Raw genomic sequence first — 18,639 nt, forward strand, 5'->3', positions numbered from 1 at the left:
GAAGCTAGAAAACGGCTGTCACGAGGAACATGGCTTGTCACGGGAAAACCCCCAAAGCGCGGAAGGTGCAGTTCCGCCTGGAACATTCCGGCCCCGGGTCGGGATCATCGCGCTCAAGCAGTGGCAGCGGGCGCGCCAGGCAGAGGACAGGCTGGGCGCACACGGAGCCTGAAGCCCAACAGGACAAGGCCACTGGGGGACGTCCCGGCTCATGACCCGGGTAAGTGGCCAGAGCCCCGGACCCGCTGCGGCCGCGCCCCCCCCCACCCCCTTTGCGCGCGCCCGGAGCCCCGGAGCCGCGGCAGGGACGGCCAGCCCCGCGTCTAGAGGAGCCCAAGGTCCCCCCACCCCTACCCCCACCTCCGGCCCCGGCCCCGCATCAGTTTGTTTTGTGGGAAGAGGGAAGGGCGGGCAAACGTGAACGTCACGTGACAACACTTCCTTCGGCCCCACACGGCGCACCCTCCCTCTCAAAGGCCAACATTCCCAACGTCTCCCGGCTCAGCGGGAACAACAAAGCAGCTTAAAACACGAAGGCCACTTGCCTCAAGGATTCTTTCTCCAGCGTCACAGTTTTCCTCCCAGGGTCCGTGCTTCGCCCCGGTCCCGGGAACCGGGGACCCCGAAGGAGGCTCGCGGGCGCGAGTGAAACAAACACTCCGAGCAGAACGGCCCGAGGGAAGCTGCGCTCCCGAAGGCTGGCAACGAGCGGCTCGGCCAGGTCCAGCAATGCCCTCGGGACGCGTCCCCAACCCGGCACGAGCCAAGAAGCTCAGCAAGGCAAAGCCGTGCTCTTAAACGGAGGGGGCACAGAGCACGGGTCCCAGGAGAGGGCACAGCGCGGGGCCAGGACGAGGGGCCCACAGCCCTTCGCCACTGCCCCGGCCTCCTTTGCCAGCCGCTCGGGCCTCAAAGGCCCTCTGGGCATCCCGGCCTCTGTGCCCCATGGGCAGGCGAGCCCCCACCCTGCTTCCCGCTCAGCTCACCCATCCCTTCCGGGAACCGTCTCTCTGCTCAGAGACCACACCGTACTCCCTCCGCCTGGCCTGGCCTGGGCCGCCACCAAGCGGGCAGGCGCTTCCCAACCGGCCCAGTGCGCCCGGCGTCTGCCCGGCCCGGGGGCACCCGTCCCTCGAGGGCAGATGACAGATCCTGGTCCCCGAGGGCCCTGCGATACCTGACCTTGGGCTAATAAGCACTGGACGGCAGTCGGCCGGTTTCCTCACGCGTCAAACAGGACGCGCGGGCCCTGGCTCGCGTCGCGGGGCCGGCGTGCAAAACAAAGGCAGTCACTGTAAAGCGGACGCCAGAACGCGGTGGCTGTTCATTCTGGGCCTGAAACCACAGCAGGCTTTGTGCAGCAGCAGCACGTAACCGGCCTTGATTTGCTCTACGTTTTAAACGTCTGCGGTTTCTTAAACAGAGCAGCCCGGGCCCTCACAGCCCGGCGTCGGAGGTGGCCGCACCGCGCACCTGGCCACGCTGAACCCGCGCCGCCACCGCCGGCCCCCCAATCACGGCCTTTCTGTTCCACCATCGAGCGCCTTCAATGGTTTCTAATGATCCTGCTACGGGGCTTTCTATGTCAAATACATCCCGGGAGTTCATTCTTAAATTTCAATGTCATTAATCATCCAACATTCAGCCTCTCAGAACTCAGAAATTTGCATTTCTACAATGGGGGCTTTGGAAAAAAAGGCCTAAATGCAAGTGTTCCACACACTGTACAAGAATTTTCAGAGAATTTGCCAAACAAACCATCAATGCTTCATTGACAGCGAATGTTCTGAGCGCTTCATAACGCCTGAGAATTCGTGATTTTTAAAAGACAAAACACAATTTGAGGATCAAAAAAGAGAAGCAGGTTGAAAAAGAAGTCGTTATGTCTCCATGATTTTCCAGAACAAATCTTGACTGATTAAGATCCCAGAAAATGACGGTGAGGAGAATCCGGGCCAGTGACAATGCCAGAGCCGCCGATGTGCCCGCAGGAGGCCTGGGGGACATGCTGCAGCAGGAGGCGCCCGGGGCGCTTCTGAGCCCTGCCTGCGGGGCGTGAGGCCCCCCAGCATCTCCACCCCGAGGTCAGTCTGGACAGTGAGGCTCCCCTGTTTCCCCAGGAACACCTGGAGTGGACACAGCCTCGGGGACTGGTCCCCTCGCCCTGCGTCCCCAGGGCTCAGGCCTTTCTCTCCCCAGGCCAGAACGCCCAGGCCTACCAGCCACCAGGGGCTCTCCGTGCCTCACGGAGCTCTCACCATGAAGCTCTTCTCGAGCTGCTCCCCACCTTCTGACGGGCGTGATCTCAAGCCCCGGGCCCTCCCCTCACCCCCAGGACTCTGCCAGCCGCACACGCCCGCTGAACCCCACGCCCCCGGAAGCCCAGGCCTGGGCCTCCCCAGCCTCATTCAAGGCCACTCTCGGCTCCCCAGCGCTGCAGTCGCCTCGTGCGGCCCAAGGCTCCCGCAGGGTCCACGACCCACCGCCAGCAGCTCAGAATCTGCAGCTGTGCACGGCAGGCCCTCGACAGTCGCTTCCTCCCCCTGAAACCTTGCGATACTCCTGAAACACTCCACCCCTGCAAAGCACGGTTTCAACGCTCTACACTCATTTCCTTCTGGACCATTTCTGTATTAAAACATAATACCGGAGTTCCCGTCGTGGCGCAGTGGTTAACGAATCCGACTAGGAACCATGAGGTTGCGGGTTCGGTCCCTGCCCTTGCTCAGTGGGTTAACGATCCGGCGTTGCCGTGAGCTGTGGTGTAGATTGCAGACGTGGCTCGGATCCCGCGTTGCTGTGGCTCTGGCGCAGGCCGGTGACTACAGCTCCGATTCAACCCCTAGCCTGGGAACCTCCATATGCCGCGGGAGCGGCCCAAGAAATAGCAACAACAACAACAACAAAAAAAAAAAAAAAAAAAAAAAAGACAAAAAGAAAAACATAATACCGTGGGGGCCAAACCTGCTGGAATAAACAGACTCAAGATTCCACAACGCGGCCCGGGGCTCCGGCTCTGGTCCAGCCGAGGCCGCGAGACCTCTCCTGGGGGCCCCACAGGATCGGGACTTTGCAGAGTCTGAAGAAATCAAACTGTTGAAACTCACTTGTCCCTAAGTTACTGTTGACACAGGCGTTTCAGCGGCTTTTATGTGGACGGGGCGTTTCAGACTGAACAGAAAGCTAAGACATCACGGTGTGGTCCAGGCTGAAGCCGAGCTGCACACACCAGGCTCCCTCAAAACGGCTGTCCTGTTTTTAAGGCAACACCAGGCCTGCCTCTTTCAGGACACCAGGAGCGGCGGGACTTGTAAACGATTCGACTCCAGCCCTGCTCAACCAGTCTCCACGGAGAGTGCGGTGGGGCCTTGTGGCACCTCTCCAGGGCTGGGGGACATGTCCAGCGTCTCCTCCAGGCAGCAACGTTACTGCGAGGAGGGGTGCTGCCCTGGGGGTCGGAGGTGGGAAAACGGGGGCCGAATGACAGAGTCTGGCAGGCCCTGACGTCCCAGCCTGCTTGAACCGCAACGAGACGAGCGGGGCCGTCGAAGGAGACCAAAGGAGGGGGCGGAAGGGGCGCCTGGGCTCGTCCTGCCCAGGCTCCCCCGAGTCTGGGACGGGGCTCCGCCCTCAAGGCGCTGCACCCTGAGAGCCAGGCCCCAAGAGGGGACGCCTGGGCGCCGGGGGGCGGGAAGCAGCGCCGCTCAGACCTGCCCTCCGTCCTTCCCCCCTCCAAGAAGAGTCCCCTTGGACTAAACCAAGCCGAGCCCTTTCCTCGGGCCGCTCACATCATTAGGCAGAGTTATTCAGAGCAATAAAGCCCCGACAGTTACCAGTTTTACGTCAGAGCACCAGGGCCTGGCTCTGGCAAAGTTCAGAAGGACGGCAATAAAATCGCGGGCCGCCCCACCCAGCAGCGGAGGGCGAGTGCAAGGAACACGGGAGAGAAAACGCTACACTTCAAACAAAAAGGGCCTTTGAGCATCAGGGCCAAGCAGCCTGCACTGCGAGCGTGCGCGCAGGAACCCACAGCGGCTGGACCCCCCTGGGCCCGGCGCCCGAGGGCCACACAGGAGCGGCGGCGGCCTGAGCAAGGACGGGGGACGCAGGGAGGGACGGAGGGAGGGTGCGGCCAGGAGAGGCGGCCCCAGACGTCCCGGTGATGCTGAGGCAGACACGGGGCTGGGCTGCTCGGCCCAAGACAGAGAACACCTGGCAACGCCCTGTTCACAGCAGCAGCTGGACAAGTCACGTCGGGATGAATTACCTCCCGCCCCCGCCAAGCCACTAAAACGACAACAACACAGACATAAAACCATGAACGGGTCTGCAGCAAGGCCGGGCCGGGGAAGGAGCACCATCGGCTGATAAGGAACTTGGAGGACTTTTCTAGAACAAGGCAATTCCATGGGAGCCCGGCAGTGGGAAAGCAGCCCTAGCGAGCAGCCCTGTCCCCACAGGGGAGGGAGGAGGCTCTGGACGAGGATCAGCCCCCCCCCCAGGGGACCGAGGCAGTGGGGTCCGGCATCACACACACACACACACACACACACACACACACGGGACAGGTCATGACGCAGTCAGCTTCAACCCGACGTGAGCCGCGTGGAAGGAGAGAAAGCGAACCCCGCTAGGCGTCCGCCTAAGAGACAGGCTGTGGGGAGCACACCTGCCAGGGGGCGAGGAGTGTGGACGGGAGAGCCCGTCAGCAAAAGAAACCAGGAGGAAGCCTTGGGAAAGAGACTGAAAAACAAGGGACAAGACTCACAGCACAGAGACAGCTGCACCGCACTCGCTTATGAGACCAGGGCCTCCGAGAGATCCAGCCACTAGTTTGGGGGATTTTTAATTTTTTTTTTTTTCTTTTTAGGGCCACACCTGTAGCATATGGAGGTTCCCAGGCTAGGGGCTGGATCAGAGCTGCAGCTGCCGGTCTACACCACAGCCACAGCCACGCCAGAGCCAAGCCACATCTGCCACCCTCACCAAAGCCACGCCAACACCGAGTCTTTAACCCCCAGAGCAAGGCCAGGGATTGAACCTACATCCTCACAGAGACAAAACCAGGTCCTTAACCAGCTGAGCCACAACAGGAACTCCTGACAGTCCGTAGTTTTGAAGCAGCGGAAAACACACTGGAACACAGAAAGCAAAAAACAGCCCATAAAATGGTCTTTTTGTGAAAAGAATATTACAAACAATAGAGTAGAAAGCACACACTTCTCTAGAAAACAAGGAGACAAGAAACAGCAAAGCTCCAGCGATTGAAACAACGCGATTCACTTGGTACCGACAGAAAAAGGACCAACTGGGAACAACAGAAAAATTCATGTTCTCCTACACAGACGTCAACTGGACCTTGAGGAACAGGGGCTTGGACTGCGAGGACCCACTCACGGCGGATTTGCTTAAAGCAGCTCCACCGCCCGAGGCCGGGGGCCGCCGCGGGCACGAGATCACGGAATCAGCCACAGATGCAGAGGGCCCACTGTAAACGACACACGGACGTGCAAGTGGCCCCCGTGCTATTCCTGGGTCAACTGCGTATTTCTGAACCGCTGATGTACGCTGTAGATTGCTTTCCTTAAGGGCTGCACTTGCGACATATAGAGGTTCCCAGGCCAGGGTCCCACTGGAGCTACAGCCGCCAGTCTACACAACAGCCACACTAACACGGGATCTGAGCCGCGTCTGTGACTTATGCCGCAGCTCACGGCAACGCCGACCCGTAACCCATGGAGCGAGGCCAGGGATCGAACTTGCATCCTCATGGACACTAGCTGGGTTCGTAACCACCGAGCCATAATGGGAGCTCCTAGGACTGCGTCAGACCAAAGACGAAACTAGCGGGGACGGGCATTCTCTTTCCTCGAGCGCCTGGTGGCGTGTTTGAGAGGTGACCGTGTCTAGAGCTGCTCATACGGAAACGTCCGCCCGCACCCCCAGTAACGTAAATTCCAAGCATCACTCTCCCCAGCCCGCTGACAAGCAGGAAAGAGCCTGAGTCCCCCGAGTGCTGGTGCAAAGGAAGGACAGACGGCTGCTCGCACACCAGGACGGAGACGCCGAGACAGAGCTGCCGGAGCAAAGTGAGAGGGCGCGTCAAGCGTTAAACGCACCTGCCCACCGACCTGGGAATTCCGCTGCGTGTGAACCCACGGAGATACCGAGGGATGTGCACGTTCCCAACAGACGGATGATGCCTGTGCGAGGCCAGTGTGGGCTGATGTGTCCACTGCCGCCACCACAGCGAGCTACCCAAACAAGTTTGTTCTATGCACAAACCGACATCAACAGATGCTCCGAACGCACTGAAATGAAAAGGAAGGTAAGACGCAGAACCCCACAGAGAGCGCGTGACTGGCGCTGCTGTCTAGGCCAGGGGTGGGGGGCACCAGAGGGAGACGGCTGGGCGCTGTCCGGGAACACCTTACACGCTTCCACCCGGACTTCCACCCGCCCTGCTCCTCCGGCGATCAACCCACCTACACTGAATCGGAATCCGGCTCTCGCGAGGCAGACCACTCCCGTGGGCCCAAGGACAGGGGCTGCACGTGTGGACGCCGATCCCCAGGGAGAGACCAGGCCAAGCCCGACCCCCGCTGAGCCGGAGCCCGAGCCACATGGGTGCAGGTGCCTCAAGCATGCCCAGCACCTGGCAGGAGGACGCAGGACAGACTGACATCGGAGCGCCCCGGAGACCACGCTGTGCTGGCCGTGGCAGCAGCCTGGGCAGCACAGCGCCAGTGGCCAGGAGGCGGTCCAGCAGGCGGGACAAGGTGGGGCCCCCCGCTTCATGGGAGGGTGCTCTGTGACCTTGAGGGGGCAGGAGAAGTCCACAACACACCTGGGAAGCCAAAAGCCACACAACCACGGTTCTGATCCCATCGGCCACCTACTAGCTCTGTGACCTCAGACGAATCACTGCTCCCGACCAGGTGGCAGGCCTGTAACACTCAATGCAGTTAAGATGCTTGGCACAGCACCGAATAAAGGCCTTGGGCACCAGGAGTGATGCCCGTGGCCGCCACCGATGGGCACCAATCGTGTTCCTTTTCAGACTCGGCCCGAGGCCCGGCCCAGAGTCAGTGCCGCCCCCACCCCAGGCCTCCAGAAACAAAGCGGCTGGAGAGGAAAGGCACCCCCAGAGCCCAGGTGGCCTGCACACACAGCGGCTGGCGAGCCAAGGCGGAGACCAGGCCCGCGTCTCCGTGGGGCCTTCGTTGCTGCCCTGCGGTGGGGACGTCCGCTGTGCACGTGAAGCCACCGCTCGCCCAGGCGCTCCGTTACCGCGCCCACAAGGGTGACATCGGAGTCACGGGGAGCCTTCATGGGGGGCACGGGGCCCAGCTTACCTGGGTGGCTCTGGGAGCTCATGACGAGCTGCGTCTCCTCCTCAAGGCGACTCCGAAAGGCTCAGGGCGTCCGCGGAGGCGGGAGCTCAGAGCGCCCCCGGCAGGGACCCGCACGGCCCGGCGAGGGCTGGACCTCGCCGCGTTGTCCGGAGGAGGGCAGGGGTCTCCACTGGCTCTCGGGAGCCGACCTGCGTGGTCAGAGGAGAGATGCTTCAGTGAGGATGCGAAGGCCGGGCTGCGCGGAGGGAACCCGCCCAGGCCTCACCGCTTCCGCCACAGACCGCGTGGCCTGGGACCGCAAGTCACCTGCGGCCTTTCTACGAGGACAGGCCCCCGCCGGGCTCTGGCCGCGGCCGCAACCCACCCCTGTGCTGGTGGACACGAGCACACACATGGCCATAGCTGCATCTCTTGACCCCAGCACGACGGCAGAAAACATTTCCAAAGCAAGTTCACTTTAAACCAACTCCCACCGCACGCTTTTCTCATTTCTGCTAGAGACGCAAATGTTCCTATTTTTGCAGAGCTGCAATCCTAGGCTTTAGGTCTAAATTCAACTTCCGTCGCTCATGCCTGAAATAGTTCCCATGTTTCTGCCTTCACAACAACCATTTCCTCAATTTATTTTCGTCTTCTGACTACGAAGGTAACACCAGCTAGGAGTTCCCGCTGTGGGGCAACAGGATCGGTGGCGTCTCCAGAGCGCAGGGATGCCGAGTTCGACCCCGGGGCCGACGGGGTTGAGGGATCCAGCGCTGCCCCAGGTGTGGCAAGGGTCACAACTGTCATTCACACCTGATCACTGGCCGGGAAGCTCCCCATGCCGCAGGGCGACCAAAAAAGAGGGGAAAAAAAAGTCATGTAAGTTACCGGAGTCCCCGCGGTGCCAACACAGAGGCAAGCAGGTGGTAACACTGTGATGTGTTTCCTGGCTGTTGCTTCTCTCTGCCCTCTGCCCACACAAACTGCTGGCTGGACAGGCGTCTGCCCTAGGCTCTCCGCACACAGGACAGTCAGGAGTTTTCCACTGTCACCAACAACTCCTGTAACGGTATTTGGAAGCTTCCGCCTACTCCAGCTGGGACAGGAGCTGCCGCCACCCCCTCTGAGGAGCCCCCCTCCCCTACTCCAGGTGGCTCTGAGCAGCCCTGCCCCGTCCCCAGACCTAAGCCGAGCTCCTCGAATCATCTTCCCAAGACCAGACTCCAGGAGTTCCCGTTGTGGCGCAGTGGTTAACGAATCCGACTAGGAACCATGAGGTTGCAGGTTCGGTCCCTGCCCTTGCTCAGTGGGTTAAGGATCCGGCATTGCCGTGAGCTGTGGTGTAGGTTGCAGATGCAGCTCGGATCCCATGTTGCTGTGGCTCTGGCGCAGGCCGGTGACTACAGCTCCAATTCGACCCCTAGCCTGGGAACCTCCATATGCCTCGGGAGCGGTCCTAGAGAAAGCAAAAAAAAAAAAGACCAGACTCCACAGATCACAGCCCCTAACAGTGGAGCCCAAAGAAACCAGCACAGGGCCCCACCACCCAGCACAGGGCCCCTACCACCCAGTACAGGGCCCTCTACCACCCAGTACAGGGACCCCACCACCCAGCACAGGGCCCCCCACCACCCAGCACAGGGCCCCCCACCACCCAGTATAGGGGCCCCCACCACCCAGCACAGGGGCCCCACCACCCAGTACAGAGCCCCCCACCACCCAGCACAGGGACCCCACCACCCAGCACAGGGGCCCCCACCACCCAGCACAGGGACCCCACCACCCAGCACAGGGACCCCCACCACCCAGCACAGGGACCCCACCACCTAGCACAGGGACCCCACCTACCCAGCACAGGGACCCCACCACCTAGCACAGGGACCCCACCCACCCAGCACAGGGGCCCCCACCACCCAGCACAGGGGCCCCACCACCCAAGGACTTCTTCCCTCTCGCTAATAACCAAAGAACCTTAACCTGCTCACAGGTAAAGGAGCCATCTCCAGAAGTGGCCTATTTAGGCAGTTTCCAATTACTGGTCACCTATGACTCTGTCATCGGTGTCTTTGCTGTCTTTAGGGTCAGAGCTCTGGATCTGGTTTTTCCCTTCGGGAACACATTGATTTATTTATCTCAGGTTCAGAATTTCGATTCATCTCTCGACCAGAAAGAAACACTGCCGTTTTAAAAGCACCGTATCTTCTGTCCATATGTACACCCAAGACCGGGCTTGTTGGATCCTATGCTAGTTAAACGCACCTCTATGTTCACTGCAGCACTATTCACAACACCTAAGATATGGAAGCAACCTAAGTGTCCACAGACAGAAGGACAGTCAGGATATTTAGGGTGGATACAGAAGATGTGGTACATACATCAAAACAATGGAATACTACGCAGCCGTAAAAAGAATGAAAGAAATCCACGTGCAGCAACATGATGTCAACTAGAGAGTCTCATATTAAGTGAAGTCAGAAAGAGAAAGACAAATAGAGTATGACCTCGCTTTATATGTGGAATTTTTTAAGGACACAAATGAACTTATTTACAAAACAAACAAGAGTCACAGACTTTGAAAACTAACTTATGGATAACAAGGGGGAACGATGGGGAGGAGGGCTGAACTCGGAGTTTGTGACTGGCATGGGCACACTGCTGTACACAGGCTGGACGGCCGCTGGGGACCTGCTATAGAGCACAGGGAACGCTGCTCAATATTCTGTGATAATCTGTACGGCAAAAGAGTCTGAAAAAGGATGGACATGCAAAATACATAACTGAATCACACTGCTGTACAGCCAAAATTGACTTGTAAAGCAACTACGATAAAACTTTTAAAAATTAAAAAAAAAAAGCAGTGTAGATGGTACTTTTGCCAACCCTCGCAAATCTCAGAAGGCTCTGTGTCCTCACACAAAAATCACCGCTGGGCTGGGTATAAAAGTCTTAGATCACAGCTACTGCTCCCGCAAAATCTCAGACACTGCCCGAGCTTCAGATGCAGAAAATTCCGGCCAGCCTACCAGCAGCTCCTATCTGGGTAACCCACGCGAGCCAAGCTTTGATGCGGCCGCTGTTGTTCTCGTCACTTTCTTCTGTCTGGACTCTGCTAGGACTTTTTTCTTTTCTTTCATCGAAATTCAGCAACACTGTCAGAGGTGTATGGTAAGCATCTCTTTTCAATTTTTTTTTTTGTTCCAAACATGAACCTTTCAACACACACGGGTCTTTTCTTCCTGCTCAGGAAAATGCTCTTCAATTACGCTTCAATTATTGTTTTTGTTAAATGTGTTTTGGCATCTTCAGAGGTTCCCACGCTGTCTGGCTGGAACCTCTCCACGGCATGGGGCCTCTCTCCCCACCAGCAGGCACGTGGTAGAGGATCCGGGACTCCCGAGAACCTTTGCAAACACATGCTCTTCGTCACTGCTCCTCGTCGCCACGATAACCGCTCTGCTCTTCATGGCTGTTCGTCTGCACTGTTTCGGCCATGCCCAGGGCATGGGGAAGTTCCCAGGCTGGGGCCGGAACCCGCCCCACAGCAGTGACAATGCCGGATTCTTAACCCAGTTGGGCCACGAGGCAGCTTCGACACAGATTTTACCTAATCCTTAAACTCTCTGTGTTCAACCACTTCCCTTTACGACTCACTCCATCATCTCTTCCTCCAGGCTGCTTCCCTCTGCATCAGTTTCTGCTCCTGTTTGTCTTCCTAGACAAGGTCTTCAAATTTCTTTCTTTCTGATTCTAACCCTAAGTCATTTTCACAGGTCTTCTGTCTTTTGCATTTCAAGGCATTTCCCTTTGCCCCTCATTCTGAGGTACCTTTTTGAGACTCTGTGGTGGGGACAGTTTCTGTTGGTTTATCCTCAAATCAGAAGAGCTGTAGTCTAGACCCGAGTGTTGCCCAAAGACTGCGTGCCCTTGCCCCCCACCCCCATTTCCGTCCCCTGCAGGAGCCAGCGCTCTGGCAGCTGACATGCCAGCCCCGAGCCAAACGCCCCACATCCAGCAGGCTCGCACCTGGCACAGGGCTGCCAGACGGAGGCAGACTCGCTTCCCAACTGCACAGCAAACAGAACACAAAAGTGGCTGCTCTCATACAATATACATGCTCTGGAAGAATCTCACACTCTGAAACGTGCATCCTAAAACCGCCTGGGCCCATGAATAAAAAAGGCTGGAGCAGACTGTTCAAAACTGCAATTTAATAACCCGGGTACCATAAAAATCAATAGTCACTCTAAATTAAAAATTACCATAGTTGTAAAAAAAAAAAAAAAAAAAAAGGAGACCAAGTAGAAGTTCCCATGTGACTTAGCAGGTTAAGGATCTGGCGTTGCTGCAGCTGTGGCGCAGGCTGCAACCTTGGTACGGGTTTGATCCTTGGCCCAGGAACTTTTGGCCATGGTTGCAGCCAAAAAAAAGAAAAGAAAAAAGTAAAATTCCTAATAAATAAAAAGTCCAGCAAACGTAGAACTTTAACTTTACACAAGGTGGCAACCCTTTGATGAGAAAGGTTCAAAGAAGGAGTGGAAAGCTTTGGAGCTAGAGAATCAAGAACAAAATATACAAAGATGGAGAAAAACATGCAATGAACACTTTCGAGAAGAGTACGTGGCCAAAAGGAGCACGAAGCCGAGCCAAGGTGGGGGGTGACCACGGGTCACCACGCCCAGTCTGGGAGTGTCTGTAGCCTTCAAGACCCGTTCCTTGACGGCAGAAAGCATCAGTGAACCAGGGACCGTCGCGTCCAACCAGCCCAGCTGCTGGGCTCACTGATGTCTCTCCCGCACAGGGCACGGGCCGCGGGGCATGGAAACGTGTGTCCTTCCAGGGCGAAGGGATATGAAAGCGCAGGTGCGCTGCCTACTGCGGCCCGAAGAAGGACCACAGACCAGGCGGCTTAAAAGAGCAGCAAGGTGTGTTCACGGATCTGGAGGCTGGGCCGTCTCAGACATCTGAGATACGGGGGTCATGAGGCCGTCCTCCCTGCCTGGCCTCTCCAGCCTTGCGGGGGGGGGGGGGGGGGCAGGTCAGGGGGCCCTGGCGTCCGGGACCCTCCTCAGCTGCAGCTGCAGGACCAAACCCTGACTTGGTCACCACTCGCCTCTGCCTCACGGGCCGCCTCCTCAGAAGGATGCTCACACTGCCCCAGGGGCTCAACCGGCCTCCGGATGACTTCATCTGAACCAACACGTCTGCGACAACCCTGTCTCCAAAGCAGGTCACGGCCCGCAGCACAGGGGTGAGGACGTCAGGGCAGCCCTCCTGGGGAACACGACCCACCCCAACACCCAGGCCTCTTCCTGATGCTCCCCCAGCAGCCTCGCCAGCCCTGGGAGAGCCCGGACGGTGCCAAGGGGAAACGTGCCCTCATCATTTCACAATCCTCTCCATCGTACCCGACCGCATTCCACACAGCCCCACCCCGCCCCCCAACCCGGCAGCTCTCCAGGCCAACCAGGCAGAGAGGCCTGGAGTCTGGGAAGCAGGTCCATGCAGCACAGGCACGGCTGTCCTGAGTTCTGGCCGGTCCGGAGGGTGACTACAGAGGGAAGGGGGCCCCCTCCCTGTTCTCAGCTGAACCCCCAGCTGACTCATGTAGCCCAGTTCCTCCGACTTCAGCCATGCCGAGTCTGTCGACAGACCCTGCACCCTGGGCCTCTGAGAGGAACCAGAGCCCTAACCAGAAATTTCTGGTTAGCTGCTTACTGGCCTTCCAGCTAACAGCCGAGAGCAAAGCCACAAGAGCCAAGGCCACCTGCGTCCTGGGCTCCAGATACGAATCTCAGGCCATATTTTAAAAGGAACGTGATCTTGAGTGAGCTACTGACCTCTCCCTGCCCCATTTCCTCACCCATGGGGATGGGATGACGATGGAGAAACAGCATTTGAACATCACAGGGGGTGATAAGGACTTAACGGTTAACCCAGGATCACAGGGGGTGATAAGGACTGAACAGGTTAACCCAGGAGGAGCCCCCCTCAGGGCTGGTACATGGTAAACACACAAGTACTAGCTATTGATACTATCCTCATTCATTTTAAGCCAAAAGCTTCTAACAAAGTTTTGACAATTTCCCTGGGGACAATGAGAATTCTACCTCTAGTCAAAACAGAGTAACACAGACCAGATTTACGCTTGCACGTGAAACAGCTCAGACAGACAAAATACGTGTGACTATGGCTTAGAGACACCGGACACCATGCAGTGACCCTGGAGGAGGAAGGCACATGATCAACTGCCCAGTCATCCCAGCTGACACTTCGGAGTTTCCAGGTGGCAGTGCAGGGAGGGCACAGAAAATATCTGACGAAATAATGGCTTAAAATTTCCCAAATTTGATGGAAAGTATAAACCCTCAGATCCAAGAAGTTCAACAAACTCCAACACAGACATGTGATGATTACGCCAGGGAACAACGTAATCAAACTGCTTAAAATCAGTCTCAAGGAAAGTCTTAAAAGCAACTGGGAAGAGGAAGGCACGGCACAGGCAGAAAAACACAAATAGGAATGACAGCAGATTTCTGGGTGGAAAGGATGAGAGCCAGAAGACAATGGAGCAGTGCTTTTCAAAGGGAAGCACAGGGACACACACACTGCCAGCCTCGAACGCTGCACCCCGTGAAAGTGTCTTCAAACAAAGGTGAAAGAGAGATGTCTTCATATATTAAAAAGCTGCAAATACGCACCAACCAGCAGATCTGCACTAAAGGAAATATCAAAGGCGTCTTCCAGGCAGGAGGAAAATCATACAAGATGGAAACACAGGTCTGCACAGAGGAGTGAAGAGCTTTAGAGATGGACCCACACAGGCAAACATAAGAGATTCTTCGCTGAATCGCTTTTAAAGAGAACTGTTTAAATAAAACTAATAATGTATTGAGACGTTGATATCACATGCACTAGGAAAACATGTCAAAAATAGCAGAGACTGGGAGGGAGGAGGCGAAGTAAAAGGTCCATGTTCTTCTATTGGACATGAAGTGGCATAACTTTGACAACGGAGGGTGATAAGCTGAAGATGCAGATGATAAATCCCAAAGCCCCCCCCCCAAAAAAAACAGGAACAATTATAATTAACACTTTATAAGGAAAACAGATTCCAATCATAAAAATGCGCAATCCAAAAGAAGGCACAAAAAGGAAAAAAAGAACAAAAAAAGTGACGAATGGAAAACAAAAAGCAAGGTGGCAGCTTCAAATGGAATCACATCAAGGACCACAACGAATGGTCTGAACACCCCGGTTCAAGGGCCTAGGTTGTCGGAATGGACAAAAACGCAGGTCCCTGCCTCCAGAGTAAAAAGAGCCCTTGTGTGCGGTAGGACTGAAATGATTTACAGCAAAAAGGACGTCACTCTTTGTAAAACCCATCTCCCCCGAGCATCATGGACCCAACCCCATGCTGCCTACAAGGGATGTGTTTTCATCATAGAGACCCAAGCAGGTTGAAAGTAAAATACGGGGGAAGATACATCATGCAAATACTCATCACGCTACCATCCGACAGAGTGAACATTAAAGAAAGAACATCACCAGGGAGAAAGAGGCCATTTCCTGGCGGTCCAGGGATCAACCCATCAAAAGGACTTAACATGCCTAAACATGCAGGCACCTGAGAGCAGAGCTTCATACATACAGCAAAAAATAATAACAGTTTAAGGAGAAATGGACAAATGTACAGTTGGAAATTTCAACACCCTGCTCTTAGGAAGAGATAGAGACCAAGGCAGAAAATCAGTAAGAGCAGAGAAGCTGTGACACTCTCACCCAACCTGACCAAAACGAATACTCTGCAAAGAGCAGAACACCTACTCTTCCCACATCCTTTTTAAATGCACACCGAGCATTTACCAAGAAAGACCATCCTTTGGGCCAACCGACAAGTCTCAGTGGTGTAAAAGGACTCAAGACAAGATAGACAGAGTCTGTTCCGACTAAACTGAAATGAGAAAGCAGGTAACAGAAAGATATCTGGAAAGTCCAATATTTGGAAAAGAAACAACACAGCGCATGGGTCAGAAAAGCAATTAAACGGACACTGCAAAGTGTGTTGAAATGAATGAAAGTGAGACACAACATATCAAAAGCATCAAATGCCTGTACTGGACAAGAAGGTCAAAGTCAATGGCCTTCAGCGTCACCTAAGAAAATAGAAAAAGAATAAATGGGATCCAAAATTAGCAGGAAAAAAAGGCACTAATGAAAGCAGAAATACATGAAGGAAAAAAAAAAAAATCCATGACACTGAAAGCTGATTCTTTGAGACAGTAAAACTCATCAACTTCCAGCTAAACCGACCGGGGATAATAAGGAGGGAAAGACAACACGGACGAACCACATCCAGAACGAGAGGGATTAGCTTAGACCACCCAGATGGCAAATGCAGAAGGGAATCTGATGAGCGACTCTAGGCCAAGAAATCTGTCAAGTCAGATGAAATACAAGCGCCTTACAAGACCCAACCTGCCAAAGCTCAGCCAAGAAGGGAGAGCCCCCAGCCAGGGCCCCGGGCTTCTTTGTGGCTACCGGTCCCACCGGGGATCCCAGCTGCAACTCTCGCGGCCCTGGTGTTTGCCTAGTGGTCAAGTTTAACGTCCCTCCACTGCCAGGATGAACTGTCACTCGTCCAGCCTGCTATTTAATCACTTATTTACGTCAGCACGAATGCGTGGGTGTTTATTTTATTCTGTGTGTGACACTCCAATACAATCATTATTCTGTTCTTCAAGCTCTGGAAGCCCCTATGTTTTTTTCCACAGGCCCCCACCCAAATCTTTTTTTTTCTTTTTCTTTTTACGGTCGCACCTGCAGCATGTGGAAGTCCCCGGGCTAGGGCTCAAATCGGAGCCGCAGCTGCCAGCCTACACCACAGCCCCAGCAACGCCGGATCTGAGCCGAGACCTACGCTGCCTCGTGCAGCAACACCGGGTCCTTAACCCACTGAGAGAGGCCGGGGATTGAACCCACATCTTCCCAGAGACTATGTCAGGCTCTGAACACACTGCGCCACAACGGGAACTCCTGAGACAGACCTTTTTTATTTACATTTTTCAGCACTTCCTCACTTTCTGGTTCCACAAGCTGTCCTGTCACAACCTTGCAATGAACCGCTCATCACAGGTGTCCGGGTCCCTTTTGGGGAGAAGCGTATACGGACACACGATCTGGGTGTACAGGGCTCCTCGCAGTGGGGTCCCTGCTGTGGGACCCGCGTGGCAGGCGGCACGTCTGATACTAGGTACTACCCCACGCACCAGACCACTGGTGTTCACTGGCTTGTTTCTTTGAAGTCCCGAGTGTCCAGGGACACCTCAGATTCCAGCCCAGCAGCCCGGGGGGATTTTAGCCATCCCCTCGTCCCGATTTTCAGCTTTTCTCCCACAGTGAAAACCCTGGCTCTTCCCCTCTGGAACCGGCTCGTTAGTTTCAGGGCTCGTTTCCCATCCTCGGGTAAAGCCCTCTCCGAATCGCTGACCCCCCAGCCCACGCGGAAGACGTCGGGATGATTCTGGGGCATCCAGGCCCAGTTCCTCCCGCCTCCCGACACCCTGCCGCAGGGACCCGGGCAGCCCTCGGGTGCAGTGGGGTGGGCGCTGGCGACAGACCTCGATTCACGCGTCGGTGTTTAGACTTCCTGTTGGTTTCCCGCGCATCTTGAGGTGGTTGCAACTGTTTACGTTTTGGAAATGGGAAGAGTGAGAGAGAGACACTTTTCACGTTAAACACACACACACACGCACACACATGGTCATGCTGCTATCTGCAACTCAGATTTAAGAGGGTGCAGGGTTTTAATGTCAATTCCTCTCGCTGAAACAGAAGCTTGGGGATTATGGAAATTTCAACCCCCTACGAAGTAAGCAGAATATGGAGTCGTGAGCCCACAACACCCAGCCATTCCGGCTTCATTCTCACCTCCTCTTACACCCCCTGAAAGGCCCAAAGGGAAGGGTCCAGTTCGGAAAACGGGTGCACCTGGCAAGCCTGTGCCAACAGGAGAGTTCTCCCTTGATCTCGTCTTTCCCGGACCCAGTCCTGCGACAAACGGCAGGCGCTGCAGCACGTCGTGCTCTCGATGTCACGGGAAGCAGAAGCCCCCGGGAGGGTTCTGAGCCGTACAGGGTCTGGGGCGGGCCAAGGTGACTGTGCCACCCCAGGCATGGTCCCCCCCGACCCCCGGCCCCCGAGGAGGGTCTAAGGAGACCGCCCCTCCGCGCAGCCCCTCCCTGCCCCGGGCTCCTCCCTGATCAGCAGCTGCCCCGCCAGCCCAGAGCCTGGTTCAACGGGGACTTCGCGGATCTTCGTGATGATGGGGCAGAGAAGAAAATGACGAGTTGAGACCAAACCCTTTACAGCTGAAAACTAAATTCACTCCTGGCAAAGGAGGCAAAGCCACCGGCCCCAGACCGAGCGCAGAATCTTCACTATTCAGGCTAAGAGGATACCGGCCCTAGCGAAGCCGCCACCCCGGTCGCACCTGCTTCTCCCTCTGTCCCCTCCCATCGGCGTCACTTTAGGGGGAACGTCTCCAAACGACCCCGTGTAAGAGTCACAATATAACAAATACCAGGAATTAAACCCTGTGATGCAATGCAAGTGTGAAAGAGTCCCTTTTATCCCGACGGAAACATCTAATGACACTTGAATAACCAGGAGATTATCACTTTTCTATGAAAACACACAGACAACACATGGTACTAAGATCTCAAAAATTACAAGCGCTTGAGTTTGCGAAGAACGTCTGAAATGGTCATCAGCGCATCTCTAACAACGTACAAACTCTTCTGATGAATATTAGACAATGTTCAATGTGTCACCACGGGCAACACAACTGCTTTTCTGATTACGCTCTTTCCTGATTTATGACATGAGTTACAAGCCCACACTGGGAGGGGGAGCAGCAGCGAGCACTCCGTAATTCTGACTTACAAGCACTTTGGGGAAGCTGGGCACGGCCACTCCACTAATTAAGCAGCCTCTGATACGAAGCAGAGATTCACACAAAGACAATTTTTTATTCTTATTTCTGCTCCATACAGAATAAACGGAACTAAAGCATCACTACCGCCCGAGCGCGTGCTCATATTTCCTTCACCCAACATTCCAAATCCAGAATCGCCTGCAGTTCTTCCCGCTGCAGCTGCCCTTGGAAATTTCAGGCGACCTAGTTTTGCAGAATAAGCCACAAACCTTCCAAAGAGTAAGAGTCTTAGAAACTACAAATCCCTAAGAGAACAGTCTTTTAAAAACTCTTATTAAGTGACCACAAAGCAGTGTGGCCATGCAGAGG

At 55.5% G+C, this 18,639-nt stretch overlaps 1 protein-coding gene across 5 annotated transcripts in view; it reads right to left on the reverse strand.

Moving 5' to 3' along the window:
* HDAC4 (histone deacetylase 4) overlaps nt 1-18,639 on the reverse strand; it is a 275,503-nt gene that overhangs the window by 225,123 nt on the left and 31,741 nt on the right. For all 5 annotated transcript variants that reach the window (XR_014829177.1, XM_021075899.2, XM_021075896.2 and 2 more), the window contains exon 2: nt 7,356-7,543. Coding sequence is in view for 4 of the 5 variants with exons in the window: in XM_021075899.2 (XP_020931558.1) it covers nt 7,356-7,377 (22 nt within the window). In the remaining variant the exon portion in view is untranslated. The remainder of the gene's footprint in view (nt 1-7,355; nt 7,544-18,639) is intronic.

Source organism: Sus scrofa, chromosome 15 (assembly GCF_054392235.1).
Source record: "Sus scrofa isolate SSC_HxYL_T2T_F1_AM1 chromosome 15, Sscrofa_HxYL_maternal_Yorkshire_Landrace_v2.0, whole genome shotgun sequence".
Lineage (NCBI taxonomy): Eukaryota > Metazoa > Chordata > Mammalia > Artiodactyla > Suidae > Sus > Sus scrofa.